The 25,958-nt window shown below is 49.3% G+C and overlaps 1 protein-coding gene across 2 annotated transcripts in view; it reads right to left on the bottom strand.

Annotated features, from left to right (window-relative positions):
• The window catches only part of enc3 (ectodermal-neural cortex 3), a 69,175-nt gene that overhangs the window by 5,366 nt on the left and 37,851 nt on the right, over nt 1-25,958 (bottom strand). Inside the window, exons 1-2 of one of the 2 annotated variants that reach the window (XM_086004458.1) lie at nt 16,294-16,813; nt 5,854-7,668 (exon numbers count right to left, since the gene is read on the bottom strand). In XM_086004458.1, the coding sequence (XP_085860584.1) occupies nt 5,886-7,655 (1,770 nt within the window). In that variant the 5' untranslated portion in view covers nt 7,656-7,668; nt 16,294-16,813 and the 3' untranslated portion in view covers nt 5,854-5,885. Of the gene's footprint in view, nt 1-5,853; nt 7,669-16,293; nt 16,814-25,958 lie in introns of those variants that run through there. The other variant, XM_086004460.1, reaches the window with a different exon arrangement.

Below are 25,958 nucleotides of genomic sequence, written 5' to 3'. Positions count from 1 at the left end.
TTTTTGCCGGATGATGCTTATGTGAAGAGCCTTGGTATGTTTCTCTACATAAATGCAAGTTATTGTTGTTCCAATCATCAATGTTTTAGAGATTGTCAGTGTCAGTGTAGGATGCCCCAAATGTGCTCGTGAGTCAGAGAAAACTAGACATCACAGCCAGTGCCAAATATGTCCTCATCCAGTGTCCACGTGCACCTGGCTAGGAATGAGCAGGAACCCTTGGTTGATTCTCCCCAACCCCGGTCAATAGGATCAAAAACAGATTAACTGGTCATTCAGCTCACTCGCTGTTTGTGGGATCTTGCTGTGCACAAGTATGGCTGCCGTATTTTTCTACGTACAGCCATAAACTGCATAAAAGTTGCTCCCCGGTGGCTCACACTCTTGTCTCCCGAGTCAGAAGGTTGTGGGTTCAAGTCCCACTCCAGAGACTTCAGCACAAAAAAATCTAGGCCGACACTCCCAGCGCAGTGCTGAGGGAGTGCTGCACTGAAGGAGGGGCCGTCTTCCATCAGATGAGACGTTAAACCGAGGCCCCGTCTGCTCTCTCTCTCTCAGGTGGACGCAAAGGACCCCACTGCACTATTTCGAAGAAGAGCAGGGGAGTTCTCCCCAGTGTCCTGGGCCAATATTTATCTCATTGCTGTTTGTGGGAGCTTGCTGTGCGCAAATTGGCTGCCGCGTTTCCTACATTACAACAACGACTACACTTCAAAAAGTGCTTCATTGGCTGTAAAGTGCTTTGGGATGCCCGTATGTAAATCAGCTCTTTAGCAGTCACTGCAATTCAGGTGTTTTGAGGCAATGTCTGAGAAACAAATGACGAGGTTCTGTATAACTGCAGCTGAATTGGCAGTTTAATACTTTGATAGACGAGTTAATTAAAAATTTGAGAGAGAGAAAAGATATTTCAAGTCAGGGGTTGAGAGGAGTGTTCTCTCTCTTTTGAAATGGCGAGTTAAAACAGGATCTGATCACAGTAATTGGCAGAAATCTCACTAGTTTCAAATCTCTCCATGGCCTCGCCCCTCCCTATCTCTAGAATCTCCTTTAGCCCCACAACCAACCCCCCCCCCACCCCCCCCCGAGATATCTGCGTTCCTCTAATTCGGCCCTCTTGAGCATCCCTGATTATAATCGCTCAACCTTTAGTGGTCGTGCTTTCTGTTGCCTGGGCCCTAAGCTCTGGAATTCCCTCCCTAAACCTCTCCGTCTCGCCGTCTCGCTTTCCTCCTTTAAGACGCTCCTTAAGACTTGCCTTTGACCGAGCTTTCGGTCACCTGCCCTAATTTCTCCTTAGGTGGCTCGGTGTCAAATTTTGTTGTCTTAAAATACTCCTGTGCAGCACCTTGGGACATTCTACTACGTTAAAGGCGCTATATAAATACAAGTTGTTGTTGTAGTGGACACTGTGCCTTTAGTGTAGTAAAACCCAACGATGCGCTTCACAGGAGCGTAATAAGACACTGCTCCAAACACACAGTTTCCTCTCCACGCTGCCTCAGCAACTGCTTCCGGCGTGCCTCTCCGCTGGTTGCTATTAACAGCTGTTTAGGCTTGTAATTAGACACCATTCGTCTGCTCTTTGACCCCGAACGATGAGTCGACAGCAGGATTCTCTGGCTTCGACACACTGGCTGTCCCACTGTAAACTGTACAGAGTTCAGCTTAAATTGATTTTCAGAAGCCCCATCTACTCTACTGTACTGGCCCTGCCTAAATTTGGTTACTAGGCCATTGAGATTCCTGATTTCCACAACAGTACATTTACTAACCAAATGATACATTGCTTGTTTTTTTAAACTCCAGAATGGGAGCTGGATACACAGAGCCCAGCTAATAACTGGTTTGACACAGTACGCAGTCTGATCACTGAACAGAAACAATCGGATCCAACTCTAACCATTCACTGCGAGTGATCTGCCTCACAGGCCTCGTTCCGCTGTAAAGCTCCCTGGACTTTACTGTATGAAGGGACAGCGGATAAGTAAACGTATTGAGAGTGCACTGGGGCTGAATTTTCGCCCAGTGTTTGCCCCGGATCTACCACTGAATGGCTGGCGTGGCACCCACTTAAAATGCTAATCGGGTCCCAGTGCGACCCCGATGACCATTTCAGGTTCCCGCTCCGACCGGCATCAGCCCAGACCGAACAGGAGTCCAAAACAAAAGGCAAGAACCACTTTATTCCTGTGGGACTAGGTGGAGCAGGAGTGCTCCTCCAGGCTTTGCAAAACCAGCCTAGGCTGCTGTAGAGATGGAGGGGGGGGGTGGTGGTTTCCCCCACCTCGACAGACCGAACTCCTTCCGGTTAGACTGCCTGAGATTGCGCTGGCCCAGAGCCAGCGGGCTGCCTCGGGGTGTTCGATTGCTGGCCGGCCCCAAAATAATGAGACCCGGCCCCCCAAAAATAAATCAGGCCTTCCCACTGGCCAATTCTGCTCAAAATCATCCCCTTGTGTTCAACGGCACCGACCTCTCACTTTTGTGTGTTCTACTCGAACCCCCCGCCATCCCACCCCCAAAAAAAAATTGTTCATTTTTTAAAAATTCATTCACGGGATGTGGGCGTCGCTGGCAAGGTCAGCATTTATTGCCCATCCCTAATTGTCCTCGAGAAGATGGTGGCGAGCTGCCGATTTGATACAACTGAGTGGCTTGTGAGGTCATTCAGAGAGTCAACCACATTGCTGTGGGTCTGGAGTCACATATAGGCCAGACCGGGTAAGGACAGCAGATTTCCTTCCCTAAAGGGCATTTTGGCGACAATCCGATAGTTTCATGGTCACCATTACTGACACTAGCTTATTATTCCAGATTTATTTAATGGACTGAATTTAAATTCCCCAGCTGCCGTGATGGGATTTGAACTTAAATCTCTGGATTATTAATAGAGGCCTCTGGATTACTAGTCCAGTAACATAACCACTCTGCTACTGTACCCGTACCCAAAGTTAAAATGACTAAATTTCACTCACCCGCCCCAAGCAAGTACAAATCGCTCAAATCTCCTTTGTCTTCTTCACCACAGCAGGCAGCCTTTGGTGAGATCAATTGCTCAGTTTATATGCAAGCGATATGCCCCAGGAATCTAGGTTCCCACATCGGCCTGTTGGGATTTAGGAGATCTCGGGTGGGAATAGGAAGCATTACAAAATCGGTCGGTCCCAGTGTCACTGGAAATCTCCAGCAGACGTTCGGCTCCTGATCGCTACCCACCAAGGCAGAGTTTGGGCGACGACACGATGGGGTTAGGCTACCAATACTTCGCCCGCCCGCCCCCCCCTCGACATTCACCATCCAGGCACACATGAACGTGGGCCTGAGAGAGAGGAGAGAGGAGGAAAGAGAGAGAGTCAGCACCTTTAGGAGAAGCAATGGGTTGGAAAAAAAGCAGACACTGGCAAAAACTGCAGTGAGTAAAAGAATGAAAGATTGGACAATCTGTTTCAGGCTTTACTTCAGCTGTCTGGGCAGCTTTAAGATACAGAAGCAGAGTCACTTATCAGTGTGGTGTCTGTCAGTTCTTATCATAGCCCTAACCCTCCCAGAGAAGACAAGGCAACATGCAGCGAGCAATACCACAGGACAGTAACCCTTCATCTAATCTGGAATCACAGGGGCCACCCACAGCCGAGACATAACCAGGAGTTGGGGAAAGTCCCCATCTATTGAGTGCCGCCCGATAGTCTGGGAATGTCGATTCAACGATGTGCAAATCAGATCACTTTACAACACATTTGTGAGGATGGTAGCGAGTGACCTGTTCTCTGAACTTAACCCACGGTACAACCCGACCTGGAAGCGCTTTGATTACAGGCACCAGCAGCCGAGTGATTAGGACACTGGACTCGTAGCAACCCAGAGGTCGGGAGTTCAGGTCCCACAATGCCAAGTCGTGAAATTGAACCCAATCAATCGGGTAATTTGAGGGCTGTCACAGAAAAAAAGGTGACCATGAAAGCTGTTCAATCGTTGTAAAAAAAAACAACTGGGCCTCAGGGAAGGGAACGCGCTGTCCTTACCTGGTCTGGGCCTACTGGTGACTCTACCGGGTTGACTCTTAATGCCCCTCAAGGCAACTAGGGATGGGCAATAAATACTACCGACATCCCAAGAACACATTTTTAAAAAGAGGTCAGTGAGAACAGAAAGAGTCCCAATCCCAACAATATCAACTTTTTTTCCCTATGGGTATGGGAGGAAAAAATAAATCAAACACAACAAGGTCCTGATAATTATCCAGTGAAATCCAACAGGGAATTCAAGAGAAATCTCTTTACCCAGAGAGTGGTGAGAATGTGGAACTCGCTACCACAGGGAGTGGTTGAGGCGAATAGTATAGATGCATTTAAGGGGAGGCTAGACAAACATATGAGGGAGAAGGGAATAGAGGGTTACGCTGATAAGAGTTAGATGAGGAAAGACGGGAGGCGGCTCGAGTGGAGCATAAACACTGGCAAGGACTGGTTGGGCCAAATGGCCTGTTTCTGTGTCGTATATCCTATGTAATCCTGTAACTCCTGCCCAAAAGTGTGCTAATAAGGTCAGGGCTGTCCTTCGAGTAACCCACTGATACACACCGTCTAGTCTCATTGAAACTTATAAAATTCTAACAGGACTAGACAGACTAGATGCAGGAAGGATGTTCCCGATGGCCGGGGAGTCCAGAACCAGGGGTCACAGTCTAAGGATAAGGGGTAAGCCATTTAGGACAGAGATGAGGAGGAATTTCTTCACCCAGAGAGTGGTGAACCTGTGGAATTCTCTACCACAGAAGGCAGTGGAGGCCAATTCATTAAATATATTCAAGAAGGAGTTAGATATATTTCTTAAGGCTAAAGAGATCAAGGGATACGGGGAGAAGGCAGGGACAGGGTACTGAGTTTGGATGATCAGCCATGATCTCATTAAATGGCGGAGCAGGCTCGAGGGGCCGAATGGCCTACTCCTGCTCCTATCTTCTATGTTTCTATGTCTCACACACATGGAAATGCCCGCTTTGGGGGAGGTACCAAGAGTGGTCAGCACGTGTGGCAACGTCTGCATCTTCAGTGGGTTACAAGTTAAGTACGGGTCAAGAAGGTCCTTCTGCCCACTGGAGGTCATCCATCAGGAAGAACCTACAGTACCGGCCATCGCATCATCCGACTGGTTCTTAAAACGTTTTGGGTGAAGGGAGGGTAGGGGGAAGAGAAACACACAGTCATAGATTTGGAGAGGCCAGGGCTGCATCTAAACCTTCCTTCTAAAACGGAGGGGAAACTGTAGGAAAATATTTCTCAATTACTTCATCAACTTTATTTAAGTGTCAGCCGGGGCTCAGTGGGTAGCACTCTCTCGCCTCGGAGTCAGAAGCTCGTGGGTTCATAGTTCCACTCCAGAGACTTGAGCACAACAATCTAGGCCGACACTCCCGATGCCAGTGCTGAGGGAGTGCTGCACTGTCAGAGGTGCCGTCTTTCAGATGAGATGATAAACAGAGGCCCCGTCTGCTCTCTCAGGTGGACGCAAAAGATCCCACGGCCACTATTTCGAAGAAGAGCAGGGGGAGTTCTCCCCGGTGTCCTGGGGCCAATATTTATCCCTCAACCAACATCACTAAAACATTATCTGGTCATTATCACATTGCTGATTGTGGGAGCTTGCTGTGCGCAAATTGGCTGCCGCGATTCCCACATTATAACAGTGACGACACTTCAAAAAGTAATTCACTGGCTGCAAAGCGCTTTGGTATGTCTGGTGGTCGTGAAAAGGTGTTATAGAAATACAAGATTTTTTTTTTGTCGGTCAGGCCACAGGAAAAGCGTTGGAGGAACGTCAGCACAAACAGGTATTTAAAAAAAAACTTACTTCAGTTCGCGGTGCACACGGCTGCCGAGGAGCTAGACCGAGAGATACTTCCACGTGCTGACAAATGCAGTTGGGATGAGTGAGTAGGGCACCGTGGTGATGTTACTCCACGTGTCGGTCGATGAATCGTAACAATCCAGGGTCTTGCACCGCTGGGCTCCAAAGTATCCACCAACCACGTAGAGTCTGTTGCCGGATGCCACCGAATGGCAGCTGATCCGCCTGGCCGCCATATCGCCAAACTTGGACCACTGGTACGTCTCGCTGTTGAAGCGGTAGGCGGAGTTGGCCGAGAACTCGGTGTCCCCACCGATGACGATGATGTGCTCGCCAACCACGGAGGCGGAGGTGTACCGCCACGGTTGCGGACAGTTTGCCGGCACGGTCCAGCGGTTCTCCCCGGGGTCGAAGCACTGAACCTTGGGCAGCCGGTCTCGGTTGACACTGGTGCCGCCAAAAACGAAGAGCTTGAGCTTGGTGCCGACCACCGCGGCGTTGCTGACCCCTTCGCGGAGGGGGGCGACCAGGGTCCACTTGTTGGACTGAGGGTCGTACTGCTCGACCTGTTTGAGGGAGACCGAGGGGGAGGCTGGGAAGGACACCGTCACGGCAGTGTGCCCGCCGATGGCGTACAAGCACTGCTCGAGCTCCGCCGACCCGTGTCCGTATCTCGCCAGCAGCATCGGGGCAGCCTTCGTCCACTCGTCGTGGAGAGTGTCGTACACCCAGACGTCTTTGGAGACCCCATTCTCAGACCCTCTGCCACCAGTAACGTAAACCTTGCAACCAATCGCGCAAGCGCTGCACTCCTTGCGTGGGCTGGGGATATCCGTCTTGGGGATGACGGTCTTCGTCTTCTGGTCGATCGCGTACACCTTGTCGCACATGAAAGTCTGCCCGCCAAGCAGCAAGACGTCATGGTTGACTTTGCGGGGCCTGGCACAGAGGAGTGTCACCACGCCATCGTTCTGCAGGATCCTCATCTTGCAACAAATGGCTTCTTCGACGACTCCTTTGCCCACCTTATGGTTGGCCACCAGCTCCTCCCCGAGCACGCTTTTGTACAAGTATGACTCCGGCAACAAGGCCAGCCGCACACACCGCAGCAATTCTGGCAGGTCGTCGCGGCGTCTCCTCAAGTCGTGCTTCACCCAACTCATTACAGCCTCGTATACCAGACTTTCATCTTCGACCTCGAGCTCCTCACTCAAGATCAGCTCGACAAGCTTGTCTTTGGGCAGATTAAGGAAGTCCTCAGTCCTGTACAGCACCACGAAGTAGGCAAGGCAGGTCTGCCAAGAGAGCTCAAAGAGCTGCTCGCACTGGTGAGCGTCGGAGAGGAGCATCATCCCAAGGCAGTTCAGGGGATGGAGGTTTTTCTCCAGGAATTCTGCAGACGCATCCCGGATGTCGTGGAACTGCAGCATGTCGCTGGCCTCCAAGAGGGACTCTGCGTTTTCCTCGTTGATCAGGACGCGGGAGGAGTAGGCGTAATCCAGGAGCAGCTCCAGGACCTCGGGGTGCAGGGAGTTGTGGAAGTTCACCTCGCTGTCTCGGCTCTCCTTCATCCCCCCGGCGAACATGGCCTCGAAGTAACGGCTGCAGGAAGCCAGCACCACCCGGTGGCAGTGGAAGGAGCGGTTGCCGGCGTGGAGGGTCACGTCCGTGAAGAGGTGGCGCTTGCGGAGGAGATTGAGGTGGGTCAGCAGGCTGTCGGCGTGCGATGGCTTGTGGAACAGGTGAATGTTCATGGACCCCGAGCTGGAACGCGATTTCCGATTCTCGTGAACGGTGACAGACATCTTGGGTAAAGAGCTGTGGAGACACAGGAAAAAAAAACACGGATATCAAATCATTCAGAAAACTCAGCTTCTACTGCTTGAGAACAGTCAGAGAGCGAGCAAGCGTCCCCTTTAAACGCCCCGTTTAAAAAAAATCAGTGAGGAAAAGTCAAAAGCTTTAAAAAGGCGCTTTTGTCGGGAATGTGGGAAGCTTTCAAGAACACTAAAAAGGCTGCCTTTTCAAGGTGCGAGCTTCCCGCCGCGGAGTCTTGCTTGACACGGACATGGATCGCAGAACTCCGCACGGGGTCTGCACACCAGATTCACACGCTTCTGATTTTCCGATCATTAATATTAACAAAAATGAGGGCTCTTCAGCCGTGAAACGAGGCAACTGAGAGGGGTGGGGGCCACCATTTTTATGCATCAATAACTCCTTTCAGCTTAGGGTGAGGCCGATAGAGCTCAAATTTAAGCACATCCTATACGCAAATATTTTTGTATTCATTCTCAGGATGTGGCGTCGCTGGCAAGGCCGGCATTTATTGCCCATCCCTAGTTGCCCGAGAAAATGGTGGTGGGCTGCCTTCTTGAACTGCTGAACGTAGAGGTTTGACACAACTGAGTGGCTCGCTAGACTGCTTCAGAGTGCAGTAAAGAGTCAGCCACATTGGTGTGGGACTGCAGTCACATATCGGCCCAGACCAGGCAAGGACAGCAGGAGTGGGCTTACAGGTAGGATATTGAACGCAGAATCAATTTAATATGGGAGTATCTAAACTACATTCCGAGGCCGGGCAACATGGCCCCCAAGGACCCAGTAACTGATTCTTTCAGAGTTAGTTTTTGTGGGCCTGAGGTTTGAAAAGAAAGACTGACCTTTCACATCCTCGGGGTGTCCCAAAGCATCTCCCCCCCCAAAGGATTACCTATTGTTAAAATGGAGATACTGAGGTGAAGACTCAAGCCCGTAGTGCAGGACCCCACCAGGGATGATGAGAGTCGGAGAGAAGGCAAGTGGTGGGGAGTTGATGCCAAGCTTGGCTTTTAAAAACCTGTAGGTTGTAGAGGAAGGAAAGGCTGAGGCGGGTGAGGCGTCCCTTAGTGTTAAAATCATGAGAGAATGCGATTTAGACCAGGAGACAATGTGATGAGTGATGGTTTCAACACAGCGAAGATCCAGGGAATGGGGTATTTGGAGTGGAAACTTGCATTTATATAGCACCTTTATAAAAAAGGTAGTAAAACAGCCCAAGGCGCTTCACAAAAGCGTAATCGGACAAATATAGACGCTGAACCAAAGGAGACGACTTAAGGACAGGTGACTAAACGCTTGGTCAAAGAGGTAGGTTTTAAGGAGCATTTTCAAGGAGGAGAGAGAGCTGGTGAGGGAACTCCAAAGCTTAGGGTCTAGACAGCTGAAGGCACAGCCACCAATAGTAGGGTGAAGGAAGTCGGGGGGTGCTCAAGGGGCCAGAATTGGAGGAATGCAGATATCTCGGAGGGCTGGAGGAGGTTACAGAGATAGTGAGGGGGCGAGGACAATGAGGGATTTGATTAATAAGACTTTGTGCCAAAATCTCTGCATTCTCACGTTGGTGGATGGGGGAGAAAGTTCAGAGCCACACCGACCACAGTAGTAATGACTACCTGGTATGGCAACTGCACCGCCACAGACCGCAAGGCTCTACAGATGGTGGTGAAAGCTGCACAACATACTATAGGAATTAAACTACCTGCTGTGCAGGATATCTACCCCGAGAGGTGCCGGGGGAAGGCCCGGAGAATCATCAAAGACGCGAGCCACCCCAGCCACAACCTCTTCGCCCTGCTCTCGTCCGGTAAGAGATACCGAAGCATACGGTCTCGTACCAGCAGGTTTCGAAACAGCTTCTACCCCCAGGCCATAAGACTCATGAACGAGTAATTTATTATTGTTGTTTTTATTTATTATTACTGTATTTCTATTAGTATTTTATCATTGTTATGCCATATTTATTCCAATGTTGGGAGGACTCGTAAAAATCAACATTTCATTGTGCAGTACACACGTCTGCTGCATATATGACAAATAAAATTGAATTGAATTGAATGAATTAATGGTAAATAGAGACAAGAAAGGTCGTGATGGAGGGATTGGGGAAGCGGACTCACTAGGCTATAGAGCACATAGAAAAAGCTGGCAGATTGAAGGTTACGTTAATGGTGTGGGTATGGTCCACATTACTGTACACTTAACATTCCAGAGCCGTGCACTGGGGAACTGCTGGCGATACGCCGAGCACTTACATACCTTTGTGGAGCAGACAGTGCTTATTTCAAGAAAGCTCTGTAATAACGGCTCACACCCAGTCAACAGGGATAAGACAGGATGAAATTTCCAGCCAGCCAGAGCTACTTCAAGAGAAAGGAAAATACTTTTGCCTCTTTAACAACCAACCATCGAGGCCAGAGTTTATTCCGGCCAAGCAGCAATTGCGTTTGGCCACTTTGTGCTACATCAAACCGTATCCGGCCAAAACTGGATTTCGCGCTTTGTCCTCTACTCCTCCCGGAGAAAGGAGCAGCAGAGTTCGACACGTACAGCTCCCGGGCTGGCTCCCTTCTATTCCTTGGAATCTTCTCTCCTAACTGGGAAAGGGGCCGACACCCGCCCACGGCACGGTCCGGTCCGGTCCCACAGGACAACCCTCGTTCGACCGACCATTCGACCAGATCTCATCCGACATCCGCACTTCCCCAAACAGGAGCTTACTGGACAATAGCCTGGAGTGGGAACCCTGGCTGATTTCACCCCCACCCCACCCCTCCCCCCCGTCCCCCGCCACAACCTGGGTTATTGATGCCAAATCTAACATCCCAACTGGACCTGCATTTAGAAATCACCTTCCACATCTTCCGGGGGGGGGGTGGGGGGGGGGTCCCTAACCACGTCACAGCCAATGAATGACTTTCGAAGTGGTCACTGCTGTTAGGTTGGCCAATGCGCCAGCCAATTTGCACACAGCAAGATCCCAGATGCATGACCAGTTAAACTTGTTTTTTTTGGTGGCGTTGGTCAAGGGAATGTGGCCAGGACCTCGGGTGAACTCCCCTGCTCTTCTTCGACTAAACCAGAAGTACTTGCATTTATATAGCGCCTTTAACGTAGTGAAACCTCCCAAGGGAATAGTGTAACGGGACCTAATACATCCACCTGAACAGGCTGACGGGACCTCGGTTTAGCGTCGCACCCTAATCACGGCCCCCTCCAACAGTCCCGATCTCTGTAACCTCCTCCAACCCTACAACCCCCCCCCCCTCCCGGGCGAGATCTCAGCGCTCCTCCAATTCTGGCCTCTTGTGTATCCCTGATTTTAATCGCTCCACCATTGGCGGCCGTGCCTTCAGCTGCCTGGGCCCCAAGCTCTGGAATTCCCTCCCTAAACCTCTCCGCCTCTCTCTCCTCCTTAAAACCGACCTCTTTGACAAAGCTTTTGGTCGTTTATCCTAATATTTCATGTGACTCGGTGTCAAATTTTGTTTGATAATCGCTCTTGTATTTATATAGCGCCTTGGGACGTTTTACTACGTTAAAGGCGCTATATAAATACAAGTTGTTGTTGTTGCAGCCAATGTGCCCTCTAAATTGTCTTTGTTGCGTGCTGTCTGTTTATTTCAATGCGCGGTCCCTTTAAATTTCCACGCACGCGCGGTATTCAACTGGGAAAGCTTGTGAGCGGCCTGCGCGGTACCTTGTAGATTACTGCACGGCCGCGCATGCGTGCAGCCTAGAGGGTACGCTGGTCGCGGCGCTCTCTCGGTACCACTGCTGAAGCGTCAGCCTGGGTTATGGGCTCAAGTCTCTGGAGTGGAGCTTGAACCCAGAGCCTTCTGACCCGGGAGGAGAGGGTGCCGCCCACAGCCACAGCTGACGATAAACAAGGTAAAAAGAACCAAAGCCTGCAGCCAAACGAAGAGACTGATTTACTCCATAAACACACAAGGCGAACAGGAAGACACGGTTGATGGGGGGGGGGGGGGAGAAGAGTGCTCCCTTGGACTGGGGAATAAAGGAACATGAATGGAATTCTTGTGTTTAAAGTGGCTGAATCTCTTTATATAGGGCCTTGTGGGGGCAGTAGTAATCCTTTTGAAGATTTAAAGATGCCTTTTCATCTGTGTAGGATTGAAGTAAATGGGGATAAAGAAACAGTCAGTGGTTCAGACCCATTTCCTACATTCTGCTGAAATTATATGTAATTACACAATGGAGAGAGATTCTACACTTATGAGGAAAGGTTGAGTAGGTTGGGCCTCTACTCATTGGAATTCAGAAGAATGAGAGGCGATCTTATCGAAACATATAAGATTGTGAGGGGGCTTGATCGGGTGGCTGCGGGGAGGATGTTTCCACTGATGGGTGAGACTAGAACTAGGGGGCATAATCTTAGACTAAGGGGCTGCCGTTTCAAAACTGAGATGAGGAGAAACTTCTTCACTCAGAGGGTAGTAAATCTATGGAATTTGCTACCTCAGAGAGCTGTGGAAGCTGCGACATTAAATAAATGTAAAATGGAGATAGACAGTTTCCTAGCTGATAAGGGAGTTAAGGGTTATGGGGAGCGGGCAGGGATGTGGACGCGAGTCTAGGTTTGGATCAGCCGTGATCCTATTGAATGGCGGAGCAGGCCCGAGGGGCCGTATGGCCTACTCCTGCTCCTACTTCTTATGTTCTTATGTATATACACAGACACAGACAGTCTGTTTAACTCACCGTTTGGGATGTGGGCCGGAGCTGCACAGAGTAGGAATGTGACAAGTTCAACAACAACTCGCATTTACATAGCACCGTTAACGTAGGCAAACATTCCAAGGTACTTCATAGGTGTGTAATCAGGTAAAAAAATTAACTCAGAGCCAAAAAGGAGATTTTTTTTTTTTTTTTAAGGACAGGGGAGCATAAGCTTGGTCAAGGAGGTAGGTTTTAAAGAGGGTCTCAACAAAGGAGAGCGAGGTGGAGAGGTTTAGAAAGGGATAGAAAGAAAGATTTGCATTTCTATAGCGCCTTTCACGACCACCGGACGTCCCATCTTCTATGTTTCTATTATATTCAAGAAGGAGTTAGATATATTTCTTAAGGCTAAAGGGATCAAGGGATATGGGGAGAAGGCAGGATCGGGGTACTGAATTTGGATGATCAGCCATGAGCGCATTGAATGGCGGAGCAGGCTCGAGGGGCCGAATGGCCTACTCCTATGTTTCTATGTAAAGCGCTTTACAGCCAATGAAGTACTTTTGGAGTGCAGTCACTGTTGTAATGTGGGATGCCACACGGTTGATTCGGAGTTGGGAAGTGAGATTGCCTTGGTGTTCTGGGTTGTCGTGGGGAGGGGAGAGGGGGCAGTAGGCAAGCAGAAAGAAAATACTGCCGACCGCAATGCAGCAACCCCTGGCCTCTGCTGAAAAGTGCGGGTCTGCAGACTTGGCGAAGACAGAATCAGGTTCGACTTGGCGTGCTCCAGTTGTTGGGACACATTGGCACTGATGTGCACGACGAACATAAACCCCGACACAACAGCATGGCCGTGACATCATTGCTTCAAAGCAAAAAAAAAAGTTTCAGTAAATTGCTTCCAACTGGTTCAATTTCCGGAGCAGCCTGGCGGCGCTCGTTGTCTGGGATCACACATGAAAGGCGGCCAGGCAGCTGAGGCCAGGAGGCCAATGAGTCACAGGCTTCAGAAGAAAAAGGAGGCGAGAATGGGGAAGGCTGGGGGGCCGGGAAGTGATTGAATGGAAACAGAGCATCATAAACCCAATAATACAATCCTCACCCCCAAAACAGGGAGTAAAGTTTAAAGAGGAAATCTCATCAAGATCCCACCGAACTGTTCGAAGAGCAGGGGCGTTCCCCTGGGGGGAAACGATGACTTGGTGAGATGAAACGGACGATAGCGATTCGGCCGCCTGTTATACACCTCCCCCAATTTTCATCGCCACTCAAGCCAAAGGAACTAAAAAGTCAGGTTTTACACAATCACCTCCCCCCGCCCAGTGTCCTGGCCAATATTTATCCCTCAACCAACACTTAAGAATAGATTATCTGGTCGTTATCTCATTGCTGCTTGTGGGAGCTTCCTGCACACAAACTGGCTCCTACATTACAACAGTGGCTACACTTTAAAAGCACCTCATTGGCTTTAAATGATTTGGAAATTCCTGAGGCCGTGAAAGGCGTTGTAGAAATACATATACCCTTTCTATCCATTAATTTTAACCAATGGGGTCACACCTTCAATTTTTCCAATAGGAACTCTCTGCTGGAAGGTAGAATCATCCCTATTGACTGCGGGGTGATTTTTACTACACCAGGACAATAGCAGAGTGCCCAGTAACGACACTACCACATTTACTCTCCACTTGCCTGGATGAGTGCAGCTCCAACAACACTTAAGACGCTCCACACCATCCAGGACAAAGCAGCCCGCTTGATTGGCACCCCATCCACCATCTTAAACATTCACTCCCTCCACCACCGGCGTACCGTGGCTGCAGTGTGTACCATCTACAAGATGGGCTGCAGCAACTCGCCAAGGCTTCTTCGGCAGCACCTCCCAAACCCGCGCCCTCTTCCACCTAGAAGGACAAGGGCAGCAGGCGCACGGGAACACCACCACTTTCAAGTTCCCCTCCAAGTCACACACCATCCTGACTTAGAAATATATCGGCCGATCCTTCATTGTCGCTGGGTCAAAATCCTGGAACTCTCTCCCTAACAGCACTGTGGGAGTACCTTCACCACACGGACTGCAGAGGTTCAAGGCAGCAGCTCACCACCACCTTCAAGGGCAATTAGGAATGGGCAATAAATGCCAGCATTGCCCACATCCCATGAATGAATAAAAAAAATCCACCCAACTCAATCTCCTCAACACATCCTAAGGTGCTTTTATATGACAGGAGCACAGGTGTTGGGCAACACACTGGTCTCTCTCTCTCTCTCTCTCCATCCGACTCCACTGAACAAACGTCCAACACACTTGAGCATCACACACCCATGGACAACGCTAACCTACAAACATGCCGGCGAGTTTAGGGGCCCTTTTTCGGCACAGTGTATGCAGAAGCTCAATATTCCCATTTCCACATAGGCAGAAACTACATATCAACATTACGAAACAGGCGGAGGGCAGCGCGCGGAGCAAAACAGCCGAGCAAAATAAAAGCATCTGGGGGCAGACCGACCCTCCCCATGATCGGAACATTGGAACAGGAGGAGGCCATTCAGCCCCTTGAGCCTGTTCCGCCGTTCAATTCGATCGCGGCTGATCTGTATCTCAACTCCGTTTGGGATGTCAGCCATGGCTCAGTGGGCAGCACTCACGCCTCAGAAGGTTGTGGGTTCAAGTCTCACTCCAGAGACTCGAGCACAAAAATCCAGGCTGACACTCCGAGGGAGTGCTGCACTGTCTCAGAGGTGCCGTCTATCGGATGAGATGTTAAACCGAGGCCCCGTCTGCTCTCAGGTGGACATAAAAAAAAAATCCCTCAGCACTATTTCGAAGAAGAGCAGGGGGGAGTTCTCCCCGGTGTCCTGGCCCAATATTTATCCCTCAACCAACATCACTAAAACAGATGACCTGGTCGTTGTCACATTGCTGTTTGTGGGAGCTTGCTGTGCACAAATTGGCTGCTGCGTTTCCTACATTACAACAGTCACTACATATGCAAAAGTACATCATTGGCGATCTTCCTTTATTTACCCTCCCTTGATACATTTACCTGATAAAAATCTGTCGATCTCAGTCTTGAAAATTTCAATTGACCGCCCCCCCCCCACAAGCCTTTTGGGAAGAATTCCACATTTCCACTATCCTTTGTGTGAAGAAGTGCCTCCAGATTTCACTCCTGAAGGGCCTAGCTCGAATTTTAAGATTTACACCCCCTTTGTTCTGGCCTCTACCACCAAAGGAACTAAGCTTCTCTGTATGGACGCTAACAAATCCCTTGAATCATTTTTTTTTTAACCTCAGTTAGATCGCCCTTCAACCTCCCCAGACTCAATGGAATACAAGCCCAGCTTGTGCAACCTGTCCTGGTAACTTTAACAGCTCTCACTGTTCAAACCAGAAACCGCCCCTTAGTAGCGAATCCGAGACAAAAAGCGATTAAACACAGAATCCTCACCAGTCAGTTTTCAGGGGCGAGACTCATTCAGCAATTAAACAGAAATACGGTTTTCACAGAATAAATGGACGCAACTGTGGAATGCAACCCCAAGTTTAAAAAAAAAATCCTGGGATCCTTTGTAATTTAATTTATTCATTCACTGCACAAAGTGGCTGAATAAACTGCAAATGACAAAAGCAGCGTCGAGCTTCAGTTTGGGATGAATTAAATGTTGCACATACACACACACACCACCCTGTAAAAGGCTTTGTCATTAAAAAAAAACCAAGAAACAGAAGTGCAAGAATGTAACAATACTGTAAAAAATAATTAAAAAATAAATTGCACTTGGTTGCAAAGTGGGCTACACACCCATCTGCTCCTTCCTCGAAAGCGTTGAAGCATAAAAAAGACAAGCAGCGGGCAAATTAAATATTGCTCCTCTCCGAGTATCATTGCCCAGCGTCTAGTGCAACTTTCCAAGTTGAATCCAGCCCCGCCGACCTACCTTTCGGCCTCGAAGGCACACGCGTTGAGCCTGTTTACGGATCACCACTTGGGAGACGCTGGAATGGAGGATTGTTTGGGGAGAAACAAAGTGGCGAGGATGGCAGCAGCTAAACTTTGTAACTTTTCTGCAAACCTGGCGCTGGCTCTTTGATCAGACGCTCATGGACCTCTCTCTCTCTCTCTCTCTCTCCAGCCTCCGCTCGCTGTCAGGATCAACCCCCACACAAAACCTCAACTGTCTTTGCAAGTCAGCACTTGTTCCCGGTCTAGCAACACATTTATTCAGCAGCAATCCCCGCCCACTGGGAGGCACCGAGACTCAGTCCCACTGGAACAGCCCTCGTCGTGAAAGAGACCTGATCCATTTCAAACCAAGGACTGAAATGCACAAACCAAGCAGTGAAATTCGTCTGCACCCCCTCCCTCAAACCACCTTTGCAAAGTTCACACCTTCCCTTTCAAAGTTTATCTAGATTAGCACAACTTTGTTCATATCTAAAACCCAGAGCTTCATTTTTTAAGTCCTGGCAAAATTAGGAAGCAGGATCTCTTCCGTTGAATTAATGACAGGGTTTTCATCAAATCAGGTTCCAGGGAGGGAGGGCTTTGGGGAGAGTGATTGTTGTAAGCTGATCTGTCCCCAGGCTGGTCAGACACTTCCTCCTCCTGAATCACTTACTCACTGTTCATTCAGCCGCGCAGAAGGTTTGCATTAGAATGTCCTATTATTCTAGGGCAAAGTTTTTGTCTGGTTTAATCTTTGTTTTTTTTAAAAGGGGAATTCTTCCTAGCTGAAATAAGCAGAATTGGCTCGGGCAAGTGATGATAGAATCTTACAGCACAGAAGGAGGCCATTCGGCCCATCCTGCCTCTGCCGGCTCTTTGAAAGAGCTCTCCAATTAGCCCCAACCGCCCTGCGCTTTCCCCACAAATTTTTTCTTTTTCAAGTATTTATCCAATTCCCTTTTGAAAGTTCCCACTGAATCTGCTCCCACCGCCCTTTCAGGCAGCGCATTCCAGATCACAACAACTCCCCTTAACCTTAATACAAAAAGAAAACACTGCAGATGCTGGAAATCTGAAATAAAAACAGAAAATGCTGGAGATACTCAGCAGCTATTCTGATGAAAGGTCATCGACCTGAAACGTTAACTCTGTTTCTCTCTTCACAGATGCTGCCTGACCTGCTGAGTATCTCCAGCTTTTTTTTGTTTTTAATCCCCTTAACCTTCTCTGCTCTAAGGAGAACAACCCCAGTTTCTCCAGTCTCTCCACGTAATTGAAGTCCCTCATCCCTGGGACCATTCCAGTAAATGTCTGCACTCTCTTCAAGGCCTTTGGGGTGGGGCAAACCCCTTCCCCCGTTATTCCTGTGTGTTTCTGCATTTAAAGCGTGCCTTTTGTTTTAATGGTCCATAAGGTTTGCCCAAGTGTTATCAACAGAAAAAGACACATTTACATGTGCCACACTTCATTTTTAAGGGACACAGCTAATAAAACAACTTAAACATAAAGTGTACTTATCAACAACGTTCCCTGTAATCTGCAGCACTGTGTACTAGGCCGCCACACAGTACTACCCCCCGATTATCAAAATCCACGACAAGGCCTTGGACAACATGGACCACTTTCCATACCTCGGGAGCTTACTGTCAACAAGGGCAGACATCGACGATGAAGTCCAACACCGCCTTCAGTGTGCCAGTGCAGCCTTCGGTCGCCTGAGGAAGAGAGTGTTTGAAGACCAGGACCTCAGACCCGGCACTAAGCTCATGGTCTACAGAGCAGCAGTGATACCCGCCCTGCTGTATGCCTCAGAGACATGGACCATGTACAGCAGGCACCTCAAAGCACTGGAGAGGTACCACCAACGCTACCTCTGCAAGATCCTGCAAATCCATTGGCAGGATAGACGCACCAACGTCAGTGTTCTTGCTCAGGCCAACATCCTCAGCATCGAAGCTTTGACCACGCTCAATCAGCTCCGATGGACGGGTCACATTGTCTGCATGGCCGATACGAGACTCCCAAAACAAGCGCTCTACTCGGAGCTCCGACACGGCAAGAGAGCCCCAGGTGGGCAGAGGAAACGCTTCAAGGACACCCTCAAAGCCTCCTTGAAAAAGTGTAACATCCCCACCAACACCTGGGAATCCCTGGCCCAAGACCGCACAAAGTGGAGGAGAAGCATCCGGGAAGGCGTCGAACACCTCAAGTCTCTTCGCCGGGAGCACGTGGAAGCCAAGCGCAGGCAGCGCAAGGAGTGCACGTCAACCCAAGCACCCCACCCCCCCGCCCCTTCAACCACTGTCTATCCCACCTGTGACAGAGACTGTAGGTCCCGCATTGGACTCATCAGTCACCTGAGAACTCATTTTTAATGTGGAAGCAAGTCATCCTCGGTTCCGAGGGACTGCCTAAGAAGAAGAAGAGAATCTGCAGCCCCCGTGCAGCCGGCTCACCGGCTTTTTAATAGGAAAAAACGCGCATGCGCGGTATTCTGAATGGGCTGTGCACCCCCTTAAAGGGGCCGCACCCACCCCCCAAAAAAATTAAAGGGAACATTGCTTATCAACCAAACAAAACAAAATCATGACCATCGTTGTTCATGTCAATTAGGCACGCTATTCTTTGCGGTGCCCACCGGTCACGGTAGGCCAAGAGCGGTACCGCAGCGCGTCGCACGCTCCCCCGCCAGGGGCCAGCATGCTTAATGCTTGACGCGCGACTCGCAGCTCAGGCATTGCAGTTTGGCACAAAAATTCACGGAAGCAGCGAAGCTGCTGCATTTCTGGGCGGATAGAATTTCACACCACGGATTGGGGGGCCATTCGGCCCATTGTTCCTGTGCCTGCTCTCTGAGTGATCGAACCACCTAGCCCCCACTCCTCTGCCTTTTCCTGCAGCCGTCTGAATTTTTCTTTTCGGCCTCAGCTGTGGCTCAGTTGGTGGCACCCTCGCCTCTGAGTCAGCCAGGTTGTGGGTTCAGGTCGTATTTCAAAAACCTGAGCACAAAAATCCAGGCCGACACTCCCAGTGCAGTGCTGAGGGAGCGCTGCACTGTCAGAGGTGCCGTCTTTCGGATGAGACATTAAACCGAGGCCCCATCTGCTCTCTCAGGTGGACGTCAAAGATCCCACGGCCACTATTTTGCAGAAGAGCAGGGGGAGTTCTCCCCGGTGTCCTGGGGCCAATATTTATCCCTCAACCAACACCACTTACAGATTTATCTGGTCATTATCACATTGCTGTTTGTGGGAGCTTGCTGTGCATAAATTGGCTGCCGCGTTTCCTACATTACAACAGTGACTACACTTCAAAAAGTACTTCATTGGCTGTAAAGCGCTTTGGGATGTCCGGTGGTCGTGAAAGGCGCTATATAAATGCAAGTCTTTCTTTCTTTTCAAATATTTATCTATTTCCGTTTTAAAAGCTGCTTCCATCGCTGTTTGCGGTCCTATTCCATGTCCTAACAACCCTTCTTAGTAAAAAACAAGATCTGATCTCGCCCTTTGTTCTTTGGGTGATGATCCTAAACTTATTCCCTCTAGTTACCAACTCACCAACCAGTTGAAATAGTTTTTCCTGATTGACTTTATCAAAACTCCCCATGATTTTGAACACCTCCAACAAATCTCCTCTCTGCACTAATGAAGAGTCCCAGACAATGTTCCCTGTAAGCCGCTCATGCATGCGTGGCTGCGCAGTCAGCGAGGTCCCGCGCAGGGCGCTCACTGGCTGTTCCATTGGAAATACCGCACATGCGCCAAAATTTAAAGGGACTGCGCATTGAAAGAAACAGGCCGCACAGAGCATAGTGCAGCCTACAGGGAACCTTGGTCCCAGAGTCTCTAATCTTTTTTTAAAATTCGTTTATGGGATGTGGGCATCGCTGGCAAGGCCAGCATTTATTGCCCATCCCTAATTGCTCTTGCGAAGGTGGTGGTGAGTCGCCTCCTTGAACCGCTGCAGTCCGTGTGATGAAGGTGCTCCCACAGTGCTGTTAGGGAGGGAGTTCCAGGATTTTGGCCCAGCGACGATGAAGGATCGGCGATATACTTCCAAGTCAGGACGGTGTGTGTGACTTGGAGGGGAACTTGGAGGTGGTGGTGTTCCCATGCGCCTGCTGCCCTTGTCCTTCTAGGTGGAAGAGGTCGTGGGTTTGGGGGGTGCTGCCGAAGAAGCCTTGGTGAGTTGCTGCAGTGCATCTTGTAGATGGTGCACACTGCAGGCACTCCATCTATCCTCATTACTAAAGCCTCTCATTGTGGTATCAGTTTAGTGAATCGCTTCTGCTCCCTCCCCGTGACCTTTAATCCTTCTTAAAGGATGGCACCCAAAACTGGACACAATATTCTAACTGCGACCTAACCACTGATTTGCATAAATTAGCATGAACTCTTTGCTTTTGAACTCTATATCCCTTTTTATAAAAAATTAACAGGGCATATTGTTTATGGCCCCTGGATTTGGACTCATAGAAACATAGAAGATAGGAGCAGGAGTAGGCCATTCGACCCCTCGAGCCTGCTCCGCCATTCAATGCGATCATGGCTGATCATCCAAATTCAGTACCCGGTCCCTGCTTTCTCCCCATACCCCTTGATCCCTTTAGCCTTAAGAAATATATCCAACTCCTTCTTGAATATATTTAATGAACTGGCCTCCACTGCCTTCTGTGGTAGAGAGTTCCACAGGTTCACCACTCTCTGGGTGAAGAAATTCCTCCTCATTTCTGTCCTAAATGGCCTACCCCTTATCCTTAGACTGTGTCCCCTGGTTCTGGACTCCCTGACAATCGGGAACATCCTTCCTGCATCTAGTCTATCCAGTCCTGTCAGAATTTTATAAGTTTCAATGAGATCACCTCTCATTCTTCTAAACTCCAGCGAGTACAAGCCCAATCGTCCCAATCTCTCCTCATACGTCATTCCTGCCATCCCAGGTATCAGTCTGGTGAATCTTCGCTGAACTCCTTCCATGGCAAAAACATCCTTCCTCAGATAAGGCGACCAAAACTGCACACAATACTCAAGATGTGGTCTCACCAAGGCCCTGTACAACTGCAGCAAGACATCCTTGTTCCTGTACTCGAACCCTCTCGCTACGAAGGCCAACATACCATTTGCCTTCTTAATCGCCTGCTGCACCTGCATGCTTACCTTCAGCGACTGGTGCACAAGGACACCCAGGTCTCGTTGCACTTCCCCTTCTCCCAATCTATTGCCATTTAGATAATAATCTGCCTTCCTGTTTTTGACACCAAAGTGGACAACCTCACATTTATCCACGTTATATTGCATCTGCCATGTTTCTGCCCAATCACCCAACATGTCCAAATCATCCTGGAGTTTCTCGACATCCTCCTCACAGCACACACGCCCACCCAGCTTTGTGTCGTCTGCAAATTTGGAGATATTACATCTAGTTCCCTTGACTCCCCCCACAAGCGGAAACATTTTCCCTGTCTACCCTATCGAACCCCCTCATTACTTTAAAGACCTCTATTAAGTTTACGCGGTGGGAGTCGCCATTCGGTCTCTCGCGATCCGAACCAAACTAGCGCCAGTGTAGGCGCGCCGTTAGATTTCTCCGCTGATCTCCACAGCGTAATGCAGAGACCCAGTCACAGAGGGGGCACGAGAAACGTCTCTGTGCCTTTACCTTGCACGGGGTGAGACGGGCTTGAAACGACCAGTTAGGCCGAATGGCCTGTCTCTGTGCTGCAAATTCTATTTAATTCTCGGTAAAAACTGACCGCCTTAACTTACTGGCGGGAATGGGAGACCCGTGGGGGGGGAAAAACAGGTCTACGGTTCTGCGCTGGGATAAAGGAGCTGAATTTGGCAGAGTAATAACTCGGAACCGGCAATTTGCAATGAACAAGCGGCAGTAAGAACAGGCAATAAATGCAGACTAGGTAGAACATTCTGACCTTTTCCCACAATACCCAGATTGAGAAGAGCTGTGTGCTTTGGAAATTAAAGGAACAAACGTGTGCTTATTTCTATTCAACACGAAAAGGACTGCTGATGTGCGGCAGCACAAATCACTCATTGTATTTACCCCTACACCAACACCGCTTTTTATTGCTTACTTTTCCCATTCCTATGCGGGGAGAACATTGGAACACGAGGAGGCCATTCAGGTCCCTTGAGCCTGTTTCGCCATTCAATTAGATCTTTGGCTGATCTGTATCTCAACTTCCTTTATCCGGCTTTGTTCCATATCCCTGGATACCCTTACCCAGCAAAAATCTATCGATCTCAGTCTTGAAAATTTCAAATTGACCCTCAGCAACCACAGCCTTTTGGTGGAGAGAGGTCCAGATTCCCACTACCCATTGTGTGAAAAAAATGCTTTCTGATTTAACTCCTAAACGGCCTAGCACTAATTTTAAGATGCTGACCCCTCCTTGTCATGGGCTCCCCCACCAGAGGTAATAGTTTCTCTGCATCTACTCTGTGGAATACTTTTATCATCTTAAACAGCTCAATTAGATCACCCCTCGGCCTTCTAAACTCGAGGGAATACAAGCTGAGCCCTCATAATTTAACCCTTTAAGCCCGCTCATCATTCTGGGGAATCTGCGCATCGCCCCCCTCCTTGCTGAGGTGCGGGGCCCAGAACTGAACGCAGTTACTGCAGGTGGGATCTCACCAGCGCTCTGTGCAAATGAAGCATCACTTCCTCACTTTTGAATTCCATCCGCCTTGAGATAAAGGCCAACATTCCGTCAGCCTTTTTGATTTTTATTCGGTAAGAGCGTCAAGGGATATGGAGTAAAGGTGGGTATATGGAGTTGAAGTACAGATGAGCCACGGTCTGATTGAATGGCGGAAGAGGCTCAAGGGCCTGAATGGCCTCCTCCTGTTCCTATCTTCTCATGTACCCTAGTTGCTGTATCAGAGGAAACGGTGGCGGGGGGAAGATTGTTTGCGTTTTGTGTCAGCCGTGGCTCAGTGGGCACCCTCGCCTCTGAGTCAGAAGGTTGTGGGTTCAAGTCCCACTCCAGGGAATTGAGCACAAAAATCTAGGCTGACACTCCCAGTACAGTGCAGAGGGAGTGCTGCACTGTCGTAGGTGCCATCATTTGGATGAGATGTTAAACCGAGGCCCTGTCTGCTCTCTCAGGTGGACGTAAAAGATCCCACGGCACTATTCCAAAGAAGAGCAGGGGAGTTCTCCCGGGTGTCCTGGGCCAATATTTATCCCTCAATCAACATCACTAAAACAGATTATCTGGTCATTATCACATTGCTGTTTGTGGAAGCTTGCTGTGCGCAAATTGGCTGCTGTGTTTCCCACATTACAACAGTGACTACACTTCAAAAGTACTTAATTAGCTGTAAAGCGCTTTGGGACATCTGGTGGTCGTGAAAGGCGCTATAGAAATGCAAGTCTTTCTTTTTGTGAACCAGCTCCTTTATCCAGCTGTCACATTTGTAGAACCATATTTTCCGCCAAGCTGCCTTTGGTCTGTTGAGCATGGAGTTGTACGGAGAGTGTACCTGGTGGAGGAGACCTGTGTGCTTCCCTAACTGTGAGCTTGGCTCAGTTATTGGCACACTGAGTTAGAAAACTATGGGTTCAAGCTGCACTCCAGGACCGACCGCTGCAGCACTGAGGGAGTGCTACATTGTCAGAGGTGCCATCTTTTGGGTGAGAAGGCATGTCTGCCTGTTCAGGTGGATTTAGATGCTCCCATCGCACAATTAAAAAGGGGCAGGGGGAGGTTCTCTTGGTGCCCTGGCCAACATTCCTCCCTCAACCAAGACAGATCACGTGGTTATTCATTTTGTCAGCTCTTTGTGGAATCTTGCTGTGCGCAAAATTAATTGCCTACATTTAACAGTGACTGCACTTCAAAAACGTCACTTGTTTTATGACGAGCTGTGAGCAAATTTCTCGCTAAGCTGCGCGGCCAGGCAGCTGTCTGGGGGTCCCGCGCAGGCCACTTACCGGCTTTGGAATGGGAGATTTTGCATCCGCGCGAAATCTTGGATGAGCCACGCCGCCCGTTAAAGGGACCTCGCACCCCCCAAAAAAAACGAGGGGCCACATTGGCTGTGAGATGTCCTCAGGAGGTGTTAGGGTGCCACATGAATGCAAGTTTGTTCTTTTCTTTCCTGCAATATCAAAGCCCTGTAAAAGACTAACGACTAGGCTACGTGTAACTCATTCACGAAACTCACCCCATGCACTAAACTTCCCCTCCGCTCCTGGCTGACTCAGAAACAAACACCGTTAATCTTGTGAATAAAAGGCCAGTATATGCAACGCCAGTAAGAAGTCTAATCTGAATTTCCGCTGTTCCCAGTTCAGTGAGAGCTTTGGATTGACCCTGGCATGTTGCCAAGGTCTTCAGGCTCTACACGGAGCAGGCCACGGTTCTAACCGAGTGTCGTAGGTGAGTGTGCAGAATGCTGTACACCAGGAATTGGGGATCTGGGGTTAGGGTTAGGGTAGGATCTGGAGGGTGTTGCCAGGAGCAGTGGCATCCAATGTAGTTTTAAGCCACTTCATCGATGCCCAGGTTGCTTGCATCTTCTGCGGTTTGAAAGAAAGACAGACTTATATTTCTATAGCGCCTTTCACGACCTCAGGATGTCCCAAAGCGCTTTACAGCCAATGAAGTACTTTTTGAAGTGTAGTCGCTGTTGTAATGTGGGAAACGTGGTAGACAATTTGCGCACAGCAAGCTCCCACAAACAGTAATGTGATAATGACCAGATCATCTGGTTTTGTGATGTTGATTGAGGGTGAAGACATGGATGGATGAAGACATCTCCATATCTATTTATTTTATTTTATCTCATTGAAACAGACAAGATTCTGAGGGGGATTGACAGGGTAGATGCTGAGAGGCTGTTTCTCCAGGCTGGAGAGTCTAGAACTAGGGGGCAGAGTCTCAGGATAAGGTGTCGGCCATTTAAGACTGAGAGGAGGAGGAATTTCTTCACTCAGAGGGTGGTGAATCTTTGGAGCCCCCTAACCCCAGAGGACTGTGGATGTTCAGTCAGCTGTGGCTCAGTGGGCAGCACTCTCGCCTCTAAGTCAAGAATGTTGTGGGTTCAAGTCCCACTCCAGAGACTTGAGCACATAAACCTAGGCTGACACTCCCAGTGCAGTGCTGAGGGAGTGCTGCACTGTCGGAGGTACCGTCTTTCGGATGAGACGTTAAACCGAGGCCCTGTCTGCTCTCTCAGGTGGACGTAAAAGATCCCATGGCACTATTTCGAAGAAGAGCAGGGGAGTTCTCCCCGGTGTCCTGGCCAATATTTATCCCTCAACCAACATCACTAAAACAGATTATTTGGTCATTTTCACATTGCTGTTTGCGGGAGCTTGCTGTGCGCAAATTGGCTGCCGCGTTTCCTACATTACAACAGTGACTACACTTCAAAAGTACTTCATTGGCTGTAAAGCGCTTTGGGACAGCCAGTGGTCGTGAAAGGTGCTATATAAATGCCAGTCTTTTTTCTGTCGTTGAGTATATTCAGGACAGAGATCGATAGATTTTTGGACTTTTGGGGAATCAAGGGATATGGGGATAGGGCGGGAAAGTGGAGTTGAGGTCGATGATCAGCCATAGTTGGAGGACCTTCTCGTGGGTTTGCTCCTGAGCCTGGTGGAGACGGCCATTCATGGGTCCCAGATGGG

The sequence above is a fragment of the Somniosus microcephalus genome, chromosome 13, assembly GCF_052327205.1.
Source record: "Somniosus microcephalus isolate GS21.2 chromosome 13, FLI_Smic_1.0, whole genome shotgun sequence".
NCBI lineage: Eukaryota > Metazoa > Chordata > Chondrichthyes > Squaliformes > Somniosidae > Somniosus > Somniosus microcephalus.
The sequence above is the reverse complement of the archived record's forward strand: the minus strand, read 5'-3'. Positions and strand labels throughout refer to the sequence as shown.